The 25,915-nt window shown below is 48.6% G+C and overlaps 1 protein-coding gene and 1 long non-coding RNA gene across 2 annotated transcripts; both read left to right on the top strand.

Annotated features, from left to right (window-relative positions):
* The first annotated feature begins 11,097 nt into the window (after nt 1-11,097).
* LOC121113245 lies at nt 11,098-14,213 on the top strand. The gene is made up of 2 exons (XR_006939409.1): nt 11,098-11,664; nt 13,394-14,213. It is a non-coding gene; the product is annotated as an uncharacterized LOC121113245 (long non-coding RNA).
* A 2,421-nt stretch (nt 14,214-16,634) lies between these two features.
* Nucleotides 16,635-25,122, top strand: LOC107053365 (cytoplasmic dynein 1 light intermediate chain 2-like). Its single transcript, XM_040701243.2, has 9 exons — nt 16,635-16,885; nt 19,265-19,338; nt 19,747-19,863; nt 20,807-21,037; nt 22,164-22,330; nt 22,657-22,750; nt 23,119-23,254; nt 23,890-24,001; nt 24,828-25,122. Exons 1-9 carry the CDS (start codon nt 16,692-16,694, stop codon nt 24,978-24,980), a joined length of 1,278 nt encoding a protein of 425 aa, XP_040557177.1. The 5' UTR covers nt 16,635-16,691; the 3' UTR covers nt 24,981-25,122.
* The last annotated feature ends 793 nt before the right edge of the window (nt 25,123-25,915 follow it).

The raw sequence follows: 25,915 nt of genomic DNA, 5'->3' as shown, positions 1-25,915 counted from the left end.
GAATACGTTGTTTCTGCTCCCCTGTTCCTGCCTAGTTCTGTTCTCTGTGTTGCTCCATATGTGTCTTCCAAACCTGGCATTTTGCAGGTCACACCTTTCCACCCATCTCTGTTTTATAGCCCCTAATGATGTCTTAGCTTTCTCAGTTTAAGAAAGTTGTCGTGTTCAGGGGCTGCTGCATTCCCTCACACCTCCCCTGCCTACTTCTCTTGTCCCAGCAGGCTCCAGTTCCACAGCTGCCTTTCAGCCGTGATTGATGCAGCCTGCAGGAGGGCAGCAAATGGCCATAGCATTTCCATCTCAGGTGGGCGGGGGCTTGGGGAAGCAGCCAGGAGAAGGCAAGGGGCAAGAGATGGGAGCGCAGGGACACCGCGAGATGCCCTCAGCCAGCATTTGCGTGCTGGGGACAGAGAAGCCGCTGAGAGTAGAGTTCCTCTTCTGCCCGAGCTGCTTCCCTGGGCCTTGGCTGTTCCCAGCAAGGAGCACCTTGCTTGCAGGAGCCTGCGAGCTTTGTGGAGGTGCCCGTTTATTTCAGCAGGGAGGAGAACCTGCAACCAGGTTCTTTTAACTTAACGAGCTCGTAGGTATGGAGAGAGAGGCCTTCGGTTTGGACACTCTCTCTCTCATTTGGGTGGATTTGTTGGCCTCAGTTCCAGTTGTATTGTGTTATACTGTGTTATCTTGCATTCTGATACCATCCTTAGTAAATTAATGTTCTCCCTCAGATCATTGCCATAGTTCTGTTTTATAGATCCCTCTGCCTATCTCCCTACCCTTCCCCCTTTCCCCCCTTTCTCAGGGCGTGGGTCTGTGGGTCTCCTGCCTCACCAGTCACGGGTCCCGGCCGGCCTGGCCCGTAAACTGTGGACAGTTTCTTTTTTTTCCTCTCTCTCTCTTTCCTTCTTTTCTGGGCCGGTGGGCCTGTGGGCCTGCTGTCCCCCTGTCACGGACACAGACAGATCTAGAGAGAGCAATACACAGGAATCTGGTGATCTTAGACATCTTCACGCAAAGGGAACGTTTTCGTCCGTTGTCCCTGGAAGGTCATACAGCTATGATCCATGGCCTCACCTCCTAATTAAAAGTGGCCCACACAGCACACAGCAAATCTGCTCTTCATAACAAACCTATGCACACAGCAGCATTCCTGCAAATAGGCAAGAGAAGGCTGATTTTAATGGGATTATTCGTATGTGTAAACTAATCCCCGGACTGCAGGATCAAAGCCCGTGTTCCTAATCCAAAGGAATTACCCAGGGTCGATTTAAGATTACGGGAGAATCTCATTTCAATTGAGTGGAAGGATCTGAGTCAAATGATTTGGAAAATCAGGATTTCGTGACTTCTCTTGGAAATTATCTGAGGATATCTTGCATGCAGGGGTTCTGAAAGGAGAACGGCACCTGGAGCAACTCAGCTGTTTTCCGCAATTGCAGTTCCCACTGTTGCCAAGGCACGATACCTGTAGAGACTTATTTCCCAAACATTTGACTTGCAGAAGTCAATGATGATTGCTGATCTGGGATGTGTGTAGTACAGAGATGCTTCCGTATAAATGAAACACTCATAGAATCATAGAATCGCTAAGGTTGGAAAAGACCCACAGGATCATCCAGTCCAATCATTCGTCCTTCACCAATGGTTCTCACTAAACCATGTCCCTCAACACAACATCCAAACACTCTTTGAACACCACCAGGGTCGGTGACACCACCGCCTCTCTCGGCAGCCCATTCCAGTGCCTGACCACCCTTTCAGAGAAGTAGTATTTCCTAATGTCCAGCCTGAATCTTCCCTGGCGCAGCTTGAAGCCATTCCCTCCAGTCCTATCACTAGTCACCCGAGAGAAGAGGCTGACCCCCAGCTCACTACAACCTCCCTTCAGGTAGTTATAGGGAGCAATAAGGTCTCCCCTGAGCCTCCTCTTCTCCAGACTGAACAATCCCAGCTCCTTCAGCCGCTCTTCATAAGGCCTGTGCTCCAGACCCCTCACCAGCTTTGTCGCCCTTGTCTGGACATGCTCCAGGGCCTCGATGTCTTTCTTGCAGTGAGGGGCCCAAAACTGGACACAGTACTCCAGGTGTGGCCTCACCAGGGCTGAGTACAGGGAAACAATTACTTCCCTGTTCCTGCTGGCCACATGATTTCTAATGCAAGCCAGGATGCCGTTGACCCTCTTGGCCACCTGGGCACACTGCTGGTTCATGTTCAGTCTAGCATCAATCAGCACCCCCAGGTCCATTTCCTCTTCACGGTCATCCAGCCACTCAGCCCCAAGCCTGTAGCGTTGCCTGGGGTTATTGGGGCCAAAGTGCAGGACCCGGCATTTGGTCTTGTTGAATCCCATCCCATTGGCTTCAGCCCAGCTATGCAGCCTGTCCAGATCCCTCTGTCGGGCCTCGCTACCCTCAGGCAGATCGACGCTTCCAGCCAACATGGTGTCACCTGCAAACTTACTGAGGGTGCACTCAATGCCCTCATCCAGGTCATCAATAAAGATATGAAACAGGACAGGCCCCAGCACCCACCCCTGGGGAACACCACTCGTGACCGGTCGCCAGCTGGATTTAACTCCATTCACCACCACTTTCTGGGCCCGACCCTCCAGCCAGTTCCTTACCCAGCCAAGAGTGTATCTGTCCAAGCCACGGACTGCCAGTTTCTGCAGGAGAATACTGTGGGAGACAGTGTCAAAGGTTTTGCTGAAATCTAGGTAGACTACATCAACAGCCTTTCCCTCATCCACCAGACGGGTCACTAGATCATAGAAGGAGATCAGGTTGGTCAAGCAGGACCTGCCCTTCGTGAACCCATGCTGGCTAGGCCTGATCCCCCGGTTGTCCTGCATGTGCCACGTGATCTCCCTCAAGACAATCTGCTCCATAATCTTCCCCGGCACCGATGTCAGGCTAACAGGCCTGTAGTTCCCCGGATCCTCCCTGCAGCCCTTCTTGTAGACGGGAGTCACATTGGCAAGCCTCCAGTCTTCTGGGACCTCACCCATCAACAAGGAGCGCTGATAGATGATGGAAAGCGTCTCAGCTATCACCTCTGCCAGTTCCCTCAGCACTCTCGGGTGAATCTCATCCAGGTCCCATGGACTTGTGGCAGTCCAGTTGGAGTAGCAGGTCTCTGACTGTTTCCTCCTCAATTGTGGGAGGTTTAGTCTGCTCCCCAGCCAAGGCTGCCAGGTCAGAGAGTGGAGAAACGTGAGGATAACTGGTCTGACTTTTAAAGACAGATGTAAAGAAGGCATTCAGAACGTCTGCCTTTTCCATAACTTCAGTGGTCACATTCCCAGCCTCATTCAGTAGAGAATGGAGATTCTCCCTGGTCCTCCTCTTACTGTTGATATACTTGTAAAAGAGTTTCTTGTTCCCTTAATGAGTTTCTTGTTCCCTTTGTTCCAACTCCTTTGCACACGCTCCTGAGCACATGCACTTCTGCAACTGGTTTTCCCATCCAGCAGCTGGGAATGCTCCAATCTGAGCGGTGCGTGGCTGTGAGAGGAATGTCTCAGTGGAAGCACAGTCTTTCCTCCCCTCTGACAAGGACAGAAGGCGTGGAACAAAAGAGGAAAGCAAATTGTGTCCACGTTTTTCTTGTGGCTCTGATTTCCTGTGTTATGGTGGGAAACAAGCTGAGCCACTGTGCCTCTTTATATGGTTAGCTCTGTAGCTCTGCCATCATCTTTATTCTCAGCTGTTCCTGTAGGTAATGCTCTACACAAGTGACCCTGCAGAGCCCAAAGGCCTCCTTGGCTGTCACTCACCTGGAGGTTGCAGGGTGCTGTGCCTCCTGCCTGTACGTGCTTCCAGGTGTTGTTAGCAAGACACCTTAGGTCCAGCTGGTTGGAACTGCAGTCAACTAACAGAAACAAGAAAGAAGTGTGAAAGTAGTCTTTCTTGTTTCCCAGGCTTTAATCTTCATTAAAACATGCTGTGCTGTGAAGCACAGCTGGAAGCAACTCACCTGTGCAACAAATCCTTGGAGCCTTGTTCCACCCCTCCCTCGCCTCATTTAAAGGCTGGCTGCTGCAAAGGAGAGTTCTCAATTTGGAAATCTGTTTGTTTGGAGTGTTTTGTAAACCGTGTTTCTCAGAAATGGGTAAGCAATTCTGCCTTTATTTACCAGATTGTATCATTTGCTTTTATTGGTTAATTTAAGGCTGGTTTAGAGCAGCAGTTTATCCTATTGACTTGGACCACAATTGCTGTTTTGTTGCTCCTGTGACTGGGCTGTTTTGGTTTTTTTCCAGAAGTTTGTAGGATGCAGGGGTCTGTGGCTGCCCCTTTAGCTTACAAAGGATAGTACAAAACGAGAGCAGCTCATCACCAAGATTCTTCCTTGTAGCTGTCCTGAACTTTTCTTCTCTCTGCCTATTGCCACTTGGAATGTCCCCCAGGACCATGGTGCTGAGCATGACCCTTACTTGAAACACAGGTAGTGCAAAGCTGTCACTGGTTCCCTCCAAAACTGTCTCTGTAGAACCAGGAAAGCAGACTGCCTGAAAACCAGAAGACTGTACACGCTTTTTGGGTTTGGTTATTATTTTATTTTTTTATCTTTTTTTTTTTTTTTTTTTTTAGTCTAGTGCAGTATAATAAATTCTCAGTCATAGAAATGAGAAATCTCTGCGTCTCTCAGGATCAGCCAACACACGGACACAGATTTCTAGATGGTGACCATCACGTTCTGCCATTGCTCCTGCTGCCTGCTCTCTCTTCATCATCGGTATCTAGCAGGAGATCACGAAGCTCTGGCAGGCACGGTTGTATCCAGGTCATCATCAGAAACTTCTTCCACCAGACTGGAAGGGACCAGTCCTCTTGTGCCGTCCGTCAGCTCTCCCAGCAACCAGCCATCCTCATCCATGTCTCCAAAGACGTAAACGTACTGTCCAGCGGTCAGTGGAAGCTCGTTTTCTGGGTCCTGATTAGGGCCCTCAAAAGGATTGTAGCTGTGCCGAGCTAAGAATCTTCGAACTACTGGTGATGTTTCACTGCGAGAAAGCAGGTTGCAGGCTGCCACCAGCCACACTTGTGACTCATCCAGCCTTTTCTGTGGGTTGGAGCATTCCTGTTGTGGATTTCTCTGTGGCCTCAGCTTTTTCCTGATCTCCTGGAGCTGCCTGCATTTCTCCTCCAGCTGATAGCTGAGTATTCCAAGTTTTGGCGCCAGCCTGCTGGAGCCTCTGCAGCTCCTGGCACTCTTCAGGAGGGCCTTCCTCCTGTCAGCAGGCATGGCTGGGCCTTCCATTGCTGTTGTGGATTTCCCTGTGGCCTCAGCTTTCTGCTGATCTCCTGGAGCTGCCTGCATTTCACCTCCAACCTTTCCTGTGGGTTGGAGCATTCCTGTTATGGATTTCTGTGCAGCTCCACCTTTTTCCCATTCTCTCTTTCCAAATGCTGTCCCTGCAGGCTGTTGACTTTCTCTGCCTTTTCTGTGGCCTCTCTGGATTAGGAAGAGGCCTCCTTGAGCTGCCAGACTCTTTCCCACGGCTGCTTGGTAGATAGGCTGAGCATACGCCTCTTGTCCTTGGTGCTGAGCATGACTCTTCCTTACTTGAAACACAGGGTGGTACAAAGCTGTCACTTGTTCTCTCCAAAACCTTCCCCGGAGAACCAGGCTGATCAAGTCCATTCTCATCGGCATCTCCCACGGGCACTGTTCCAGCTCTCATTGCCTATTTGGCCCTCTTATGCACTGGCATCCCTCTGTCTATTTCTCACCAGCTGTGTCACCAGAAGAGAAGTACAATACTAGACAGTGAAGCACTCCCGTCTGTCTCCAAGGAACGTAACACTCCTATCTCCCAGAGATCCACACTCTCTCAGTGTGTCATCTCACCTGGACATGAGTGTCCCTCACAGCCAGTCAGAAAAGCAAGCAGAGGCTGAGAGCAAGGAGTCCCTCCCTGATGTGCAGCTCTCTGACAGCTTCCCTTACACAAAGTGCTGGCCCCGGCCGTATGCATTGTCACATGCACTTGTGTGGGCAGTTAATGTCTAGACGTGAAGGAGACGTGTTAAGTGCTCTGTTGAAACAGAGATGGATGGAAAATTACAAAGGGGAGCTTGAGCATTGATGCATGCAAGGACCTGCAATTAAGGATTTGGATTTGCATCTGAGTCTGTGCCTTTGGACGATGCAAGCGCTATGCATTATCACCCCATGAAAACGGTCAAACAGCTGCTTTGGGACAGAATGTCTGTATGGCTCAGAAAGTGTGGCCTTCCAAGGTACTTCAGGCATGCCAAAGAACAGAAGCAAGCAATGGTGATTCCTTTCTCTCCTGATGCTAATACTTGTAGGTGGAGCACTCAAGAAAGACTTTGGAGGCTTTCCTCAGCCTCTTTTTTTTCTCGTACCTTTACAAAAGCGGACTGCCAGAAAACAAGAAGACTGTACACGCTTTTTGGGTTTGGTGATTTTTTTTATTTTTTTAATAATTTTTTTGTATTTTATCTTTTTTAGTCTAGTCCAATGTAATAAATTCTCAGTCATAGAAATGGTGAATTTTCAAGGTCTTGCTGCTGATGGACAATGCTCCATTTGAACATCAAGTGGAGCAGAAGATAGTCTTCATCTGGAAAAGTGGAATGTTGAGGGGATGTTGCTGTCTTATGGAGGAGTCTCTGCGTCTCCCAGGATCAGCCAACACACGGACACAGATTTCTAGATGGTGACCATCACGTTCTGCCATTGCTCCTGCTGCCTGCTCTCTCTTCATCATCGGTATCCAGCAGGAGATCACGAAGCTCTGCAGGCATGGTTGTATCCAGGTCATCATCAGAAACTTCTTCCACCAGACTGGAAGGGACCAGTCCTCTTGTGCCGTCCGTCAGCTCTCCCAGCAACCAGCCATCCTCATCCATGTCTCCAAAGACGTAAACGTACTGTCCAGAGATCAGTGGAAGCTCGTTTTCTGGGTCCTGATTAGGGCCCTCAAAAGGATTGTAGCTGTGCCGAGCTAAGAATCTTCGAACTACTGGTGATGTTTCACTGCGACAATGCAGGTTGCAGGCTGCCACCAGCCACACTTGTGACTCATCCAGCCTTTTCCGTGGGTTGGAGCATTCCTGTTTGGGATTTCCATGTGGCCACAGCTTTTTCCTGATCTCCTGGAGCTGCCTGCATTTCTCCTCCAGCTGATCGCTGAGTATTGCAAGTTTGGCGCCAGCCTGCTGGAGCCTCTGCAGCTCCTGGCACTCGTCAGGAGGGAATTTCTCTCTCAAAAGGCAATGCTGGGCCTTCCATTGCTGTTGAGGATTTCCCTGTGGCCTCAGCTTTCTCCTGATCTGGAGCTGCCTGCATTTCTCCTGCAGCAGCTCGCTGAGTATTCCAAGTCTGGCCCCAGCCTGCTGGAGCCTCTGCAGCTCCCGGCCCACTTCTGGAGGGCATTCCTCACTCAGCAAGCAGTGCTGGGCCCTCAATTGCTGTTTGGGATTTCCCTGTGGCCTCAGTATTCTCCCGAACTGGATCTGCCTGCATTTCTCCTGCAACTGCTCGCTGAGCACTCCAAGTTTGGCGACAGACTGCTGGAGCCTCTGCAGCTCCTGGCACTCTTCCAGAGGGCATTCCTTTCCTCACTCAGCAGGCAGTGCTGGGCCTTCCATTCCTGTTTGGGAATTCCGTGTGGCCTCAGCTTGCTCCCGATCTGGAGCTGCCTGCAACTCTCCTCCAGCTGCTCGCTGAGTATTGCAAGATTGGTACCAGCCTGCTGGAGCCTCTGCAGCTTCCGACACTCTTCAGGTGGGTGTTCCTCCCTCTGCAGGCATGGCTGGGCCTTCCGTTGCTGTTTGGGAATTCCGTGTGGCCTCAGCTTGCTCCCGATCTGGAGCTGCCTGCATATCACCTGCAGCTGCTCGCTGAGCACTCCAAGTTTTGCCCCAGCCTGCTGGAGCCTCTGCAGCTCCTGGCACTCTTCAGGAGGGCCTTCCTCCCTCAGCAGGCAATGCTGGGCCATCCATTGTTGTTGTGGATTTCTCTGTGGCCTCAACTTTCTCCCAGTCTGGAGCTGCCTGCATGTCGCCTTCAGCTGATTCCTGAGTATTGCACGTTTTGTCCCAGCCTGCTGGACCCTCTGCAGCTCCTGGCACTCTTCAGGAGGGTGTTCCACACTCAGCAGGCAGTGCTGAGCCTTCCATTGCTGTTTGGGATTTTCATGTGGACTCAGCTTTCTCCCGATCTGGAGCTGTTTGCATTTCTCCTCCAGTTGCTCACTGAGCACTCCAAGTATGGCCCCAGCCTCCTGGAGCCTCTGCAGCTCCTGGCACTTGTCAGGAGGGCATTCCTCTCTCAGAAGGCATGGCTGGGCCTTCCATTGCTGTATAGGATTTCCCTGTGGCCTCAGCTCTCTCCCGATGTCCTGGAGCTGCCTGAATTTCTCCTGCAGCATCTTGGTGAGCTCTCCAAGTTTGGCCCCAGCCTGCTGGAGCCTCTGCAGCTCCTGGCCCACTTCTGGAGGGCGTTCTTCTCTCAGCAGGCAGTGCTGGGCCTGTGATTCCTGTCTGGGACTTCCATGTGGCCTCAGCTTTCTGCTGATCTCCTGTAGCTGCCTGCATTTCTCCTCCAACCTTTTCTGTGGGTTGGAGCATTGCTGTTTTGGATGTCCTTGCGCCTCCTGCACTTTGCCATTCTCCTTTTCCAAATTCTGTCCCTTCAGGTGGTTGAATTCCTCTGCCTTTTCTTTGTCCTCTCTGGATTTGGAGGAGGACTCCTTGAGCTGCTGCACTCTTTCACACGGCTGCTGGGTAGCGAGGCTGATCATACGCCTCTTGTCCTCGATCCACTCCACCTCTTCCCTCATCTGCTGAGAGCTTTTGTTGCTCAGCAGGCAGCTCTCCTTCCCAAGGAGTCTGCCTTGTCTCTGTAGATTCTTCAGCAGATCCCTGAGCAGATGGGCGTTCTGCTCCTGCAGCTCCATGTGCTCAGGTGGGCAGGGTTCTTGTTGCTCTTCAGCCTGAACACCCACCTCTGCCACAGCCCGATGGCAGGCCCGGGCCCCGTTGCAGGAGACGGGCGGCTGCCCCTCACCGTGCTGCAGGATGTACTGCAGGAAGCCTCTCCTTTGCTCCTGCAGTTCACGTTGGAGGCGCAGCACGTGGGCAGCCTGCTCTCCACGGGGCTTCCAGCAGCGCTGCCGCTGGACTTCTTGATGTATTCCGCGCTCCCTGCGGCTGCTGCCACCTTTCAGCAGCTCCTCTACCAGCTGCCGCTGCAGATGCCATGCCTGGCGTATGGTGTCGTTGCGCTGCTTCTGCAGCCGCTCCTGCATCTGGCGGAGCTGGGCCTCCTTTGCCTGCAGCAGTTGGCGGATCTCTGCGTCCCGCTGCCTCTGGCTCTGCTCCCACAGGCGCTGCAGCTTTGACGCCCGCTCCCGCTCCCACTTGGAGTGCAGTCGGTTGGCCAGGAGCTGCCGCTCCCGATCTGCTGCCTCCTGCAGCTCACATCTCTCGGCGGCCCAGCGGCGCTGCAGCTCCTGGGAGCGGAGCCGCTCGCCCTGCAGCTGGGCCTGCAGTGCCTTCAGCACCTGGCTCTTCTCCTCCCGCTGCACAGGGCAGATGGGGGGCTGTGCCAGGCCCCGGTGGGGAGAAGGCCGGCTGCCTGGGAGCCCCAGATCTTCCTTGGCTGTCTCTGGCACCTAGAACCAGAACATCACAGAATAACAGAATGGTTCGGGTGGGAAAGGGCCATCAAGACTCCTGTTCCAAGCTCATGCCATGGGCAGGGACAGCTTCCACTAGGTCAGGTTGCGCAAAGGTGCCTCCAGCCTGGCCTGGAGCACTGCCAGGGATGGGGCGCGCACAGCCTCTGGGGGCAGCCTGTGCCAGTGCCTCAGCACCCTCACGGTGCCGAGTCTTTCTTCCTCATATCTCATCCAAATCTCCCCTCTTCTACTTTTCAGGCACTGTCCTTTGTTGTATCACTACCCTCCCTTACAACGAGTCCCTCTCCAGCTTTCCCCAGTCCTCCTTCAGGCACTGGAAGGCTGCTCTGTGGTGTCCCCAGAGCCTCCCCTCCCCCGGGCTGGACAATCCCCACTCTTGCAGTGTGCCATCTCACCTGGACGTGAGCATCCTTCACAGCCGGTCGACTGGAGCCCTGCTCTGCACAGTGGCGGCCCAGAGCTCTCTCTCTGTCCTGGGAGCAGGACATAGCACGGCTTTCCACGTGCTGGGGCTTGCCCTCCCAGCTCCCCACAATGTACTGGCTGAACAGCCTCCTCTCCAGCTCCAGCTGATGCTGGAGGTGGCGGATGCAGGCAGGCTGCTCACCGTCCGTCTCCCAGCGCAGCTTGCTGAGGACGTCCTGCAGCTGGGGGCGAGCCATCCTGCTGCTCCTGTGGGGGCTCCTCAGCTCCTGGGCCAGCAGCTGCTGCAGCTCCCGAGCCTGGCGCAGGGCAGCATCACACTCCCGCTGCAGCAGCTCCTTGGTGGCGTGCAGCTCGGCCTCCTTCCAGCGCAGCAGCTGCCGGGTCTCCGTCGCCCGCTGCCGCTGCTCCCGCTCCTTCAGCTGCTGCTCCTCCAGGGCCTGCTGCTTCTCCCAGGCACAACGCAGTCGGTCGGCCAGGAGCTGCCGCTCCCGCTGTGCCACCTCCTGCAGCTCGCGTCTCTTGGCGGTGTGGCAGCGCAGCAGCTCCTGGGAGCGAAGCCGCTCGCCCTCCAGCTGAGCCCGCAGCGCCTCCTGCTCCTGCCTGTGCTCCTCCCGCTGCGCAGGGCTGGCGGGGAGCTGTGCCGGGCCCCGGTGGTGAGGGGGCCGGCTGCGCTTTGCCTGTCCCTGTCCCACAGTGTCCCACAGCATGGCCACGGGGATCTGAACAGACCTTTGGCTTCCAAAAGCTGTGGCTAAAGGCCACCAAAAATCGCTCTCCTTCTTGGGGTGTGCAAGGACAGCTGCCCCTGACCCCGTAGCGCCCACTGCCTCTCGTCCCTGTCGCGAGGGTTGCAGACAGTGAATGGAGTGGGGGGTGCGCCAGCGGCCTTTTATACTGTGTGCTGGCCCATGTCATAATGGCGGGTGGGGCAGTGGACCTTCACTGCTATTGGACGCTGTGGCCTACTGGCCCAGCTCATAATGGAGGGTGGGGCTGCGGCCTTCTGCGCTATGGGGCAGTGCGACCCCGTGCCCCAAGCACGTAATGAAGGGTGGGGCTGCGGCCTTCTGCGCTATGGGGCAGTGCGGCCTTCTGGCCCCAAGCACAAAATGGAGGCTGGCGCACAGTGGCTTTAAGCTGTGTTGGGTGATAGAGACGTCACGGTGTTGGGCGGAACCGCCTCCCACAGCGCTGGGCTGTATGGACGGCCTTTTGTGGTGCTGGAAGGAAAGAAGGCAGAAGGAAAGAAGCTAGAGTACTGATGTTTAGAGAACTGGAGTACTGAGATGATTTTGTTAATATGCATTAAGAAAATTTAACATGTAAAATAAGATTCTTACAGATAAGGCCAGAGGAACCAAATGTTTTGACTGCTAATAGCTTGGTTTCACAACACTAAGATTCATGTCTCTGCGCGACACATTGCCACTCTGAATGGACAGCCTCTGCAGCACTTCTGAGCCGTGTGTAAATGCTGTTGTCCCTTCTAGGGGAAGATGGACTGGATGAAGGGATATGATCCAAATCATACAGGCAGCCTTTGACTAATCTAGGATTATACTCTGGTAAGTGCCTGACCCATTAAACTCCTTCCTTAAAGGTTCGGCTCCTGATAGCAATCACAGAAGAGCAGTTCTACTGAAGCCAGAAAGACTGGACTAGAATAAGAGGAGATCTCGACTCTCGAAAAGAAATAGCCAACTTTCAAATAAGACTGAATCAGGCCCTAGCTTTGATTGGAATTGAAACATTAGCTCTCCAGGTGTTTACATCATTTTTACATATACTTCGTGCAGAGTAGTTTCTATGGGTCCAAATCTCATCTTCCACTTTATGTTTCCCTAAAATGCCACAGAAATCAACACTCATTTACCTGAAAACAATCAGTAGGAACACCTCAGCCTCCGGCCCGGTAGGAACGGAAAGATTTGGGGCTAGAAGTTGCTCTGCTGGGCCCTCAAAACGAATGGTGAGCACAGAAAGCAGTTGGGACGCTCCGACAGCAAGGGGGGGGCTGACAGTAACACTGACATTAAACAAAATTGTGCTCTAAATACAATGCCCTCCTTTCATGCCCTCTTGAACTTGCTCTAACAATCCACCTGCCCGTAACTGCCACTATTCAGAAGGAATACTGACTTGCCAAATAGACAGACGTGCAGTACAGGTCTGATTGTCTACACTGTCTAGGGTTTTTTAGATGTCTTACTATGATGCAACTGTCCCACTTTTTGAAGCAGACAGAGCACAGTGTACGGATGTTTCAGCGATGCAGGAACGTGTGATCCTTGATACTTCTAGAAAGAGCCCTGGGACTCCCATATACCAGGAAAGCCTGCAAGCAGCCATCTGGGATTCTGACGTCTGTTTTATGTCAGTGATACACATTTTTATTTTCAGGGTTTTGATTTTTCTCTCTGGAATAGAAAAAGCCAAGAATAGTGCAAGCAGTGAATGCATTTGAAGATCTCTCTAGAAATAATCTCCCCTATAAAATACTGTAATTTGGTGCATGAACAATACTTGTCACGACAGTTTATAAACAGAAAGTAATTTTAGGCAAATTTGTAGTGCAGCTTATGGCAGAATCTCACAGATTTTGCTTAAGACTGAAGCCTTAGCCTCACGTTTTGGTGATGCTACATTTCCAAACGAGATAGGCTAGCAGCTCAGCAGTTTGGAGTTATCTACCAGCACAGTCCACGTGCTTTGTGAAGCAGATAAGTTTATATCAACCACTCTAGCTCAAGACACAGTCAGTAGAGGTAGAAAAGGAAGAAGGTTTACCAATTAGCTGTCCACTGTCAGATTGTCTCTCTTTCTAAAACCTCTCTTTCAATCAGATCACGTTTCTACTCTATCTCTGGGATAGGATAGACTGATAAATCAATGGGTAAAGTCATAACCAAAGTACCGGATATCAAAAGAATCGCAGTAACACAAGAATTGAGCACGCTAACGTGGGTGCTAACATACCCATAAGAACACCATGTAGCTCCGGAAGCTTGTAGAACAACCCAGAGTTTTGACTCACTCTTCCATATATGGCAAGGTTCTCCTTGATTACTGCAGAATTATTTTTTGAAGATATGATTTGCTTAGGTTAGAAACACGCTCTGATGAATTAAGCCCAACTTGAATTAGATTGACAGCGTTTTTATTGAAATCTCAGTGTTAGTTTCTAAAATACCACATGAGATCTTCAGGGCGAGACAAACAGCACAAAACATAGAAGCGATTCCAGGCATCCTTGGTAATGATCCACCAAATAAGATGTTGTCGTTGTTATTACAGAAGGTGCGATGTTTGATCTGAGAGAGGACAGATTAACACACCACACTTGGAAGCTCGACTCTAATAGCTCGCTGTCAAAGGAGTGCTGACATCTTGGAGAACTGCACCCTGGAGGACTGAGTAACGTTCAGTTACTCTGCAACGTGACCACTTCCATACGTAGACGCCTATGACAAAGGTTAAGGGCAGAGCTAACTTTGTTCCCACCACACTCAGAGATAAACATTTCACTAACTTCACTACGAGAAGAATCATGCCAATTGTAGTCTGATGCTTTGTAGCAAAGATTACTTCACTGTTTTGAAATCTAATTGCACTTCCATAAATCAGGTGAAGAGTGGTGGATGTACTGCACAGGATATCTGTTAATCTCACGGAAATAGTATTGGTTCTATGCAAAAATACTTGTCTCCTCCCTTCCTTCTCTCCCTACTCTGCTTTTTATTTCTTGAATTCGTATGGTGAATTTATCCTACGTCGTTATTCTAGAATTACTAAGACGTGCATGCTGTACGTATTTATAAAGTTCATGGCCGTACTGGGCTTTGACTGCTTGGTCTCTCTAGGTAGTACAATAATGGAACTAAAAGAATATTAAATTCGCTAATTCTGAAGTCAAAACTGGGGGAAACCTTCCGAAGTCTCAATGACCCACAGATCAGTCCCATGAGCATCTGTATGTAAAGGTACCACAGGACTTGTGTCAGGGAAGAAATCACATGAAGATCGTGAAGCAACTGCTTAAAATAGGCTTAGATTAATAGGCTATATCATCCTGCAGTCACAATTCATATAGGAGGATAGAATTCCCACCCCCCCCCCCCCCCCCAAAAAAAACCAACTTTGATACATAAAAGGTTCTAAGTTACACTGGGGCCGCAAAGTCTATTTTTTTACTTAGGCTAATTCACAGGTTAAAGTTGTAGAAGAGATTTATCAGTTAAAATTAGCTTCTAAATCTACACCTCTACATTCAAACCTCTAAGTTTAACCTCCAAGTTAAAACCTCTGGGCTAGATAATAATTTCCATTAGAAATAACCCCGACAAACTATGAATTTTCTACTGTCATTCTGGATTCCTCTTGGAACGGAAAACCAAATCTCACTATTCCTGTTTTGACCCCAGGCACGAGACTAATTCTGCTAATAAATACCAGGATAACGGCAGTTCCTGTCACATGTGGAAACAAGAATACTACTTCGAACAGCAGACACCTGGAAAAGCAATAGGAAGTTCTGCATTATTTTTTTTAATTGCATTTTCATCCGTACATCTCTCTCTATAGTTTGCTTTTGCTGTGTCTTCCTCCGTTGTGGTACTGTACGACAAGGCAAACTGCATTAGTGCTGAATTGTCTTATGTAATGCAATAGAATAAGAGTAGAATATCTCCTCTAATAGAAGAGAGTATACAAAGCTGGAATAAATGGGAATGGATCAACCGAGTAAGAAGCTTGTCTTATTCTAGTATTAACTGCTAAAGGATGTAAGAGGCTTATAATCATTAATTAAATAATTTTGATTAAAAGTGCATGCGATGGTTTTCTGGCTTGGAACAGGCATTTAAAAAAACAAAACAACAAAACAAAACAGTTTTCTGGCATTTTTAACGGTGTCCACTGATGCTTTCTAGAAATACTGCTGACTCCAGCGAAGAAAGGAGAACCGCCTGCAGAGGCATCCTTTAAGAGCAAACAGGATAATTTCCAAAGTAAGGCCTTAATTTGGAAGTGAGTGCAAAAAACACCACTGTCTGAGTGATTCTCTTGCAGGACTTCACCACAAGAGCTTGTGGAGAGGGAGTTCTAATAAAGTGCTGTGGATCCTGTCAAAAACCTGTCACACAATCCATATTCTATAAAATTGTGAAGCTATTACCCTACTTCACAATTAAGTTTTCTGGTACATCCTTGAATCCTGCTAGGATTCACCTATAATAGCAGGTGTCACCTGCCATTATTTGTTTTGTTTTGGTGCTTGAAGATGTAGAAAGGAAGTTCGGATCAGAGCACAGTGCATCTGTCTGCTCTTGGATTCAGCATAATTCTGCTATACCATTAGAGCCATGTTATCCTCTAAAACCTGTTTTTGTTCCTTCCTGGACTTCTGACGGGGACTTGAGATTCTATGTGCTAGACAGCTGAACGTGTAGAACCTGAATGATACAACGATACGGGATCAAGGATCAGAAAAGGATCAGAAAGCAAACTATCAGAAAAGTCAGTAAATAAGGTATTTTTCGCTTGTCCTGCATTACGAGGGGTTGACTAAGATGCTAATGACAAGTAGGGGTAGGAAAGTGAGGATAAGTTCCATCCCTTTCCTCAACAACCATCAGTTGTTCCTAAAACACAACAAAGAAACAAAGAAACAAAACAACCCTGATCATCTTGATAATGCACAACAACTGTTCATTTGTAAATAGTGGAGTAGGCATCTTTTAAAATACTCTACAGCATGGTGAGAAAGTCAGTTTTATGAACTCTTTTCGTTACTCTGCAGATACGTATATTACACATAATTCACAAGGAATCTTCTTTAGAACCTGGTGGTTCTGGGTACATCCTGCAGAGCTTGGACTGCAAGCACAAAATAATACGCTCATCGACTAATAACCAGTACTGTCTGTGAGGATCGATGGCTGGAAGTTTTACCATAGGCTCAAGCAGCTTTCTAAAGCAGTACTTCAAAGTTTGGAACACGGATATTACTCTTTAAAAGACCAAACATTTCCATTCTGAAACAAACGATCAGTGATCTCTTTCCAAAGCTTTTGTTTCCTTCGTTATTTAATTAACTTCTGGTAATGGCCTCAGCAACTTGTTTTTTTCTGTGATAGCCTTATTAGTTGAATCCTGCTTGTCAGCTCAGAAGGGCAAAGATGTAGTTCCTCTGCGGTAGGCTTTCACAGGGATGGAGCTCGAGTGCTTAAAAGCAAGCAAGATACCCTGAAGTGGAGGGACTTGCAGCAAAGATGCTGCTGATAGAATAGATAGGTCTTTGGATGGCTTTCATCTTTTGCACTTCCTTGCACTGACTCTAATGCTCAGGCAACTGTAAAAATGACTCAGGCAACTTAAAAATGCCTCTGTCTTGTCAGCCCTCTGTACTGGAGGGGTAATATTCCCTCCCGTACGTGTTAACGAGTCCCGTTCTAGAACGCACCGCTTCGTCCCCGTTCTCTCTCTCTCCGGGCGCACTCTCCATGCCGCACAGCGGGGGGCGCTGCCGCGGCAGCCCGGGCGCCGCCTGATCGGAACGCGGCGCGGCTGCGAGCGGTTGACGGCTTGGCGGCGAATGGCGGCGGGCCGGCCGTGCGGGCGGGCCGGGGCGAGGGAGGAGCGGGGTCCTCGGGCGGCCGGGGTGAGGTCGCTCTTTGTGGCGGCGGCTGGCAAGACGACGTCGGAGCCGGGGGAGAAGAAGCTGCTGCGGCCGGACGGGCCCGGCGGCGCCGAGCTCCCCGGCGAGGAGGGGGAAGGGCAGAACGTGTGGTGAGCGGCCGGGCCGGGGGGGGGGCCGGGCGTCTGTCACGGCGGGGCCGCCTGCCTTGCGGGGCCGCCTCGGCTCACCTGCGGCTGGGGGGAGCCGCGGGCTTCGGCCGGGCCGGGGCCGAGCGAGCACCCCGCTCCGACGGGGCAGGGCCGTGGGGCGGCCGCGCTCGGGCCCCGCTGACGGGAGCGGGGAGCGGGGAGCGGGCAGTGCCGGGCCGCAGGGAGGCCCGCAGCCGAGGTGAGGCCGCGTCGCTGGGAGGGGACGGCGTCGTGCGGGGCCGGAGCGGCTCTTACCGCGCGGGAACCGTCGGGATGGGGGCTGGCAGGCTGCAGCGCTTGTTTTCAGGCACTCCTCTGGAAAACAGCAGTAAGGGAAGAAATAGGTGTGAGTGAGAGACGGTAATGGATTGTGGGAAGAGTTAGTCATCAAGCGGGCAGTCATGCATTGCAGAAGCGGACCATCTAACCCTCGTGCCCGTGTTGTAAAACCCAATTTCTCAGTATCCCTGAGTTGGTTTTGCAGCAATATGGTATATCCTGTAAGACTTTCCTCCCCGTTACTCTGTGGGGCTTGGACCTGATACGGCCTCCCATAGAATGAAGTGGGGCCCACGATGTGAGGACGTAGCAGCAGGGACTCCAAAGCGTGGTATTCCCTTGGTTATTATTATACCCTTGGTGTTATTCCCTCGTATGGAAGAGCCTTGGTTACCTCTCTGGCTTTGTTGGTCCTACAGGGGTACGCTTCCGGCCATCCTGAGAAGGTCTCTGTTAACACTGGAAGATATCGGTAACCCCCTTTTCCTGGCAGTTCTGCAAAGTCTGTTTGCCACTGTTGTCCAGGGTAATTCCTCTTCCCAATTACCCGCCGTGGCTTAATTTACGTTGCCAAGGATTGGCTCTTAAACAGATGTCGCGCTGTTCCGTTACGCGGCAGATGTAAAGCCTGTGCCCCCCAATGCGTTTTCCCACGTTCCCTCTGCACAAACTTGCATAGGACTGGGGAAGGAAGTGTCAACTTCCCATCTGCAGTTTTGGAGCCACCTCCAGCCTCCTTAGATATGACGCCTCCCAGATCGTCCATTAACTTTTAATCCTCCTTTGTATACCTTGTCGTTCCCTCGTCCAGATTCTCTCCTTTACGTGTCCATGTGGCGTCTGTAGTTGGATCTCAGGAGTTCCCTCCCCCGCCACCCATTTAGATTCCAAATGGGCTCCCTGGTTGCCCTTTGCATTAGGGTTACTTCCTGTTTGGTGTGCCTTGGAATGCGTAATTGCTGCCTTTTCCGGGAGTTGTACTGCCTCCAATAGGTGGAGAATCTCGGTGGCGTACTTGATACCTTTCCCTTGAGAAGTCTGTCTTTCCAAGCAGCTCCTTGCGCGTGTACGACTCCCAAGGCATATTTGGACCAGTTTTCTGCCCCTTCTATTGGAGAAGAAGGGCTCGGAGTTAGCCTTTGGAAGGCCTGCCTTGCTTCTCCAGTCCATTCCAGTGTTTTGGCATCAGGCTTTCAGAGATCGTGCAGGGCTTTTGCCAGTAGCCCATAGTTACAGCCCCCTTTTACACCATCCAGCCATGCCAAGAAAGGTCCTCAGTTGTTCTGATGCCTGTGGTTCAGGGGTTTGGCACGTTGCCTCCTTTCTTTCTGGTATCGTTCTCCTGCAGACGCGTTCTGGGGCGCGATTTGTGCCTTGGAAGGAGAAACCCGGTATCCGTCTTGCCCCAAATACTTCAGGAGGCTTCCTGTCTGTTCTGTGCTCTCCTTTCCGGACTGGGAGGATGGGGGTGTCATATTCAGATTCGCACTCTACCAGTAATCCATTTTGGATAAAGTTATATTGGGGTAGCCTGTTCTTCTTAGGGCAGTGACAACAGGGAGCGCCATTTTGCTCTCCCTGGAGCGTCTGTTGCCCATATCTCCAAGGAAACCAATGTGCTTATTTCTGGGGGTATCTTGCTTTCCTTTTTTTTTGCCCCAGCAACCCAATAAATATTTCATCTCATTCCTTGAGCTGCGACCTTCCTTTCTCAGAGGTGATTTCTGCTCCCATGTGTTCCAATAAATCTCTAACTAACAAAGGTTTATGTGAACTTGGCAAGTATAAAAATGGATGTATTCCCCATGTTTTACCCAGTCTGAATTTCACGGGTATGGTGAAGAACGCCTTCTAAGTATGGCCAGTCGCTCCAGTAACCTGTATATGATCAGAACGTGAAGGTAAAAGCAACTCATTTAGTACAGAATATGTTGCTCCAGTATCCATCAGAAATTCCCTTTCAAGTTCCCTTTCCCCTAGCTGAAGGTTAAGGAAGGGATCTGCTAGGGGAGACCCCCTGTACAGGGACCATGCTAGGGTCTCTGCCTCCTCTCATTCCAGGTCATCGATACTGAGCGAGGTTTCCACCCGGTCGAGATCTAAACTGCCCTCTGGCAAAACTATCCTTGTTCTTGGTAAGTAGCAGATGCAGGAGTGAGGCCCGTCTGCTTTCTGTAGAGGCAAAGCACATTGGGAACAGTGATGTGAATGCAGTGACGCAGCAGTTGGATAGAATCAGCTCCTGTGATGTGATCAGTGGTACTTCTTTTCTCCAAGCTGGCAGTTTTACTTTCTTTTTGGTTTATGCTGTTAGACTTATAATGTATATTTAGATAAACGGGAGGTAATGATAGACAGTGGAGTACTTCTTTCTTCTTGTTGTGGTATAAACCATTGGATTCAGCAGGAGTACTTGGAAAAAGCCCCATCAGATCCAGGCCAGAAATACACAAGAGGGCGTCTCGTTTCCAGGTGCGCGTTGAAATTCTGTTCAAGGTAACTCTGAAACTGTCTTTTTCTTTCCTGTAAAAACTCACCGGCAGGTGATAATGGCTCAGGTAAAACCACGCTTATGGCTAAACTACAGGGAGCAGAACATGGCCAAAAAGGAAGAGGACTGGAATACTTATATCTCAATGTTCATGATGAAGACAGAGATGGTAAGGTCATCTTCTAAGTAAGCTGTTGATGTAGTTAAGTAGCTGACAAGTAGTTAAGCAGCTTTTATGTAAGGCTGGCTTCAACTTTGGCTTACACCCAAGTAGCTGTTTCCGGTGTTGTTGAGTTGTTCTGTAAGGTATACTGATTTCTTAAGTGAAGGGCATTTTACGTTCAGATTTGGTCTATTTCTTGCCTGCTTTATGGCTTCACCTGTGAGTGGGGTAGAAGTGCCCTTGACCTATTGATGTAGCTCAGGCTCCAATTAATGTCAAGGTAGATAAGTCTGCTGGTATTGAGTTACAAGCAGATATATTGTCATTTGGTGGAACTGCCTTACAATTACAGAAAGATGGTGACACATCATCAATCTTTGATGTGGATTTTGAATCGAAATTTAATATAGATTTTGGGGTTTAAGGTTTTCTTGGTTTCTCGAGCAGTGTGTGTAATGTTGGTGGACTGTAGCTGAGCCGTTTTGTTAGAGTTGTATGAGTAAAGAATGATAGAATCATAGAATGGCGTGGGTTGAAAAGGACCACGGTGATCATCGCGTTTCAACCCCCCTGCTGCGTGCAGGGTCGCCAACCACTAGACCAGGCTGCCCAGAGCCACATGCAGCCTTGAGTGCCTCCAGGGATGGGGCATCCACAACCTCCTTGGGCAACCTGTTCCAGCGTGTTACCACCCTGTGTGTGAAAAGCCAGGGAACGGAAATTGCATGTTAAACAGAAAGATTCTGAATCAAGAACAGTCCTGTTTGAATGGAGGCATCTGCCAATTAATTTAGGCATTTGTATGTGCACCTGTGTGAAACAGACAAGATCTGCTGGTAGCTGGGCTCTGCTCTTTCCTTCAACACTGAAGAAGCCGCCCGTTTCCTCCTAGGCTAGCAAAGCAGCAGGCTGACATCCTTTGAGCTTCAGCCGTGCTTTTTCTTTTCAGATCATACTCGCTGTAATGTTTGGATTCTGGATGGAGACATATACAGTAAAGGGCTGTTGAAGTTTGCCGTTTCTGCAGAATCCCTGCAGCACACCATTGTAATCTTTGTTGTGGATATGTCTAGACCTTGGACTGCTATGGAGTCTTTAGAGAAGTGGGCCGGTGTCTTGCGAGAGCATATTGATAAGCTGAAAATTCCTCCAGAAGAAACGAGAGGCATGCAACAGAAGAGTAAGTCTTTGTGCACCCCTCTGTTATTGCTTTTTGGTTTTTTCAACCTGTCTCTTGCCACTTTCTTTGGTAATGAGTGATTTCTTCTGGTTAGCGTTTTGAGAATGTGTGGAATACCGGTTGCTTTGAAGTTACGATCGTAACGCTGATTCAGATGGACTGTTAGGCTTTAAAAGAACTCTTACAGTTCTGTTGTGCTAGCAAACTTTCAGGTGAATTGTCTAAATTCTTGGCAGTGATGAGATTTTGATAATTGTTTGTTTAAGACCGTTTCTTAACGGTCAACTGTGCAGAATGATGTTTTTAAAAGCGGTGTCAGAATTCAGTAGCAAAGTGAGCTGTCTGCTTTCCTGTGGGATCCAAGGCACGTTCCATTCCCTACTGTGGATGTTCCCAATATATTTTCGTGAGCCTCAGACCGTGGTCCTGGTTCGTCTCACTCTGGCTGTTCTTACCCTGTGACTTTAGGAATGTTGCATAAATGTAGTTTCTTTGAGTTCTCCTTGCTGAAGCTCTGCACATTTGTTTCTAATGAACATTGCCGTTTGTGCAGCTTTGGTCAGAATTGTTTTTCTGATTTGTCCTTTCTTCCACATTCCTCTCATCCTGCCGCAGAAGTATTTCCTATTTAGAAAAGGTACGGTGACTTCATTTTGCACTCAGCTCTGCCGTAAAATGGAAGGACAGAACACATCCCACTTTCTCCAGCTGTGCTGTAGTTTTGCAGAAGATAGTTGAGTCTCTTTCGGTAACGTTTAGGTGTCCTTGAGTCTGTATTTGTGCAGACAGCTAAATGTACATTTTCTGTTGGCAGCTCCACTGTAATGAAAGGAGTTGAACTGAGGAATGTACATTGGTGTAAGCAGCGTTGCTGGTTTGTAATAACTGCAAATTGTACTTGAGTTAGCTTGCTGTAAAGTTTGGGAGAGTTGTGTTTGAAGAAGCAGCAAGGCTTCACGTTGCATTGTGTTCTTGTGGAATGCTCACTTTAAAGAGAAACTCAAGGAAAAAAAAAAGGAGATTTCAAGTTAGCGGTTGAGAAAAATATTTTAGCTCACGTTACTCGTGGTCTAAAAGGAACGGCTAATTCCTTTGTTTTGTCTCACAAAGATCTCTATTGTTGTAGTTATAAAGGAGTTTCAAGAGTATGTAGAACCCGAAGAAGCCTACCAAGGATCATCCCAGAGAAGGGGCCCTTCTTCGGGCCAAGAGAATGCAAGTGTTTCTTTGTCACTTGGAGAAAATGTGCTGACGCACAACCTTGGTATTCCTGTGCTGGTAGTTTGTACCAAAGTGAGTCTCTAGTTCTGTTTGCTACTGTGGAAGCACCTACTTATTTTACTGTTAGAATGTGTGCATTCTACAGCCGTGCACAGTTTATTTTGGATTAATAATAAAGAGATTTCTTTTGAAAGTAAGCTTCATCGTCAGAGTCAATTTTTAATTTTGCAGAAGGGCGGTAACGTGCTGATGACTTAATCTTTTGGGATAGTGGTGGCATTTTAAGACCAGAGGCTTAGAGTAAACGCGGTGTTTGTAATACTAAGGAAAAGGTAGAGATGTGCTGGGATTAAATGACTGATTTTTTTTCTGATACTGTTTTTCTCCCATTCTTCCAGTGTGATACAGTGAGCGTACTGGAGAAGAAGCGTGGTTACAGAGAGGAGCACTTTGACTTCATTCAGTCCCACATTCGTAGATTCTGCTTACAGTGTATCCTTTCCCGGTCTGAAAAGTTTTTCTGAAATCTGGAAGCAAGACAAGAGTGTCTTAATTTGGCATTACGCATGAAATTAATCGGAGGAATTGCACATTGAAGTTGTATGTAGCTGTTTCTTACGTAGCATTTCTTGTTTTGAAGGTGACTGGCAGGCACTGAACTTTCGTATGTCAGTAGAAGTATCACGAGTCTTCCCTTGTCCTTCCTTTCTCTCCCCAAATGCTGAGTGGTGGTAGTTTTTGTCCTTAATTACTTCTCAAACTGGGTCTAATAGATGTGTGACCGTTGGAGTCCTGTTTTGAAATTACTAATATAATTCTGAAACTATATCCGACGTATTTTTCCTTAAGTAAGTAATCAGATGGAGCTGCCTTGATTTATACCTCAGTTAAGGGGGAAAAGAACCTTGATCTGTTGTATAAGTACCTTGTACATAAAATGTACGGTTTTCAGTTGACCACTCCTGCCTTAGTGGTAGAAAAGGATGCGGTTTTTATGTAAGTCATTTGTACAAAGCAATCTGGAAGCATGTTGCTTCTGTAAAATGCAACGCTTTCTATAGACCTAGGTGAAGGATCTACATCAATTCTTCTATTGTATTATATTCTTAACTTGGAAATGGCATGTAAAATACTGTAATAAATTTAACGTAGGAAACAAAGGAAATAACGCTATCTTTGAAGAACTCCTTTCAGCAAGCATCTTTTTCTTCTAATGAAAAAGGTGTCATATTGCAAAACTAGTCTTTGAAAATAGTATTTAGAGAAATAAATGAGACTCGAGGGGTTGCTGCCTCTCATCATTTTTCGTATCTGTGAAATACTTTTAGACATCTCATTAGATGTTCTCAGTCTTGTTTTTAAACAAAAACGGCTCTAAATCTTTGGGGGGACTTCAGCACATGCCTGTTGTGCATCCAGCAAACTGGAAACATCTTTTAAAAGTGCCGCTTTTGAAGTGCTCCGATTGTTGTTACTTTAGAGAAAGGATGTCTGGAGCATACTGGCTGGTTCTGCAGAGAACAATGTGTAAACTTGGATGGTTTGTGTCATTTTTTCAGAGAACACGCGGTCTCTGTACCTGTAATTTCTGTGGCTCAAAAGACAAAGCTTTCTTTCAATTCTTTCCATAGACCTGCTGGTTGGGACAATGAAAAGAAAATTGCCATTTTACATGAAAACTTCACAAGAGTGAAACCGGGCTATGCGTATGAGGACTTCATTGCAAAGCCTCGTGTCCGAAAGGTAAGAAGAGGCAAACTCTTTCCTGTCTGTTAAATAAGTACAGTTTGCTTGAATGGCTGCTAACGGCAATGTTGGAAATCTTCAAATCGAAGTACTTTTTTCTGTATCCAAATGCATAAACCATCAGGCATTTATTTTCCACTAATTTAAGGTACTGGAACAAAGACATCATTCACCCTAGCCAATCAAAGGCAGTCCACAATCATCCATTTCATGTGAACCTTTTGGGAAGTGTAGTGCAAAAATGCCTTTTGAAAACAGCACGCTATTCTATGAGTTCAACAATTTCACAGTGCTTTTGAGGCTATTATAGAAAAACAGACCTTGGTAAAGAAGAAAGTGTAATGAAGTGGGTTTTTTTTCCAACAGTAAGTAGATCCAAGAGAAGAGTAGGGGGTGTTTTGTTTCTTTCTAGTGAAAAGAGAGAGATTCTAAGCTGTAGAGGCTCATGTTATAAACGTGAAATGGGTAATATTTTCAAACTTGAGAAAATTGCAAAATATTTGATAATATTTCAACATTACTTAAAAATGAATTCATTCTAACCAGCTGTGGAAACAGAAATATCTGATGATGATTGAACTGAAAATTTCATACACTGGATTCATTCTTTCATTCTTTAATAGAGGCACAGACCCAGAATAACCCATGTTGACTTTGTTTATCTATTCCCCCTGGGGTATAGAGGACGATGCCAATACGGAAGTTATTTCTTTTTCATGTTGCATTTAGCTTATGTAACCAATTCATTTAATCTGTTCTCTGATCTGTGTGATACTGATTTCTTTTTTTCTTTTTTTTTTCTTTTTTCTTTTTTTTTTTTAAGGAATCTCGTGCAGGAGGAGTAGGACCTGCAGGAGGAGGAGGACCTGCAGGATCCCCAGGAACTCAGGGTGGAGCCGATCCCGCCAATGTAGCTAGTGCCTCACCAGTAACATCAGTTAAGAAACCAGATCCAAATACCAAAAGCATGAATTAGCATCTTACTGGTTTGTTGGGGTGACAGGCGGGGTCAAGGGTGGTACAGTGGGAGGGGGACTGGGTCATGGGTTTCCTGGGCGGTCGCGTGTCACGGTATATAACGGCTTGTTGTGCAGCAATGAATTGCCACTTGCAGCGACCATTGTAGTCGACCTTAACGATTGTTTCTTTAGCATTCCCCTTCATGCTGACGACGGCAAGCGTTTCGCGCTACCCATTCCCTCAATCAACAACGCAGAACCAGCTAAACGGTATGAGTGGGTGGTGCTCCCCCAGGGTATGAAAATCTCACCAGCAGTATGTCAGATGTTTGTTCAGCACGCCCTCAAGGCTGTGCACGAGACTTGGCCGGGTCTTCTTATCATCCACTACATGGATGAATTGCTGCTAGCAGCTCCTACACTACCCAGAAACTTATACGAGTGTGTGGGCACGACATTGAGAGGTTTCGGTCTAAAGATAGGCGAGGACAAGACTCAACATGTTGCTCCCTACTCATATCTGGGAACGAAGTTGACAGAGCGGATGGTCCTGCCCCAAAAGCTGCTGGTGCCCACGACACGGGTTGCGACCTTGCATCAACTCCAGCAGCTGGTTGGCACCCTGCAGTGGCTGCGCCAATTCATTCCCATCACTCCGGCTGAGTTCAAGCAGTTCACAGACTTGCTTCACGGCGACACCAACTTGGCGGCCCCACGAGAATAACTAGCTCACCATGGTCGTCTCCTGTCATTATTTCTGGAACGGGTCCAAGGTCAGGGACTGGCACGCAGGGAGGTGGGGTGTCCAATAGAGGCCCATATTCTGTTCCAAAAGGATAGGGCTATTATAATTCTGCACCAAGGAATTTCAGGTAGCCCCTGCTTCGGTTGCCCTTCCCCAGTGGGGCACCCTTTTATCGATGGCTATTGCCTGGGCCAGATCAAAAACAGT

Source organism: Gallus gallus, chromosome 5 (assembly GCF_016699485.2).
Source record: "Gallus gallus isolate bGalGal1 chromosome 5, bGalGal1.mat.broiler.GRCg7b, whole genome shotgun sequence".
Taxonomy (NCBI): domain Eukaryota; kingdom Metazoa; phylum Chordata; class Aves; order Galliformes; family Phasianidae; genus Gallus; species Gallus gallus.
Note: the sequence above shows the minus strand (reverse complement) of the source record. Positions and strands in the feature narration are given on the sequence as shown.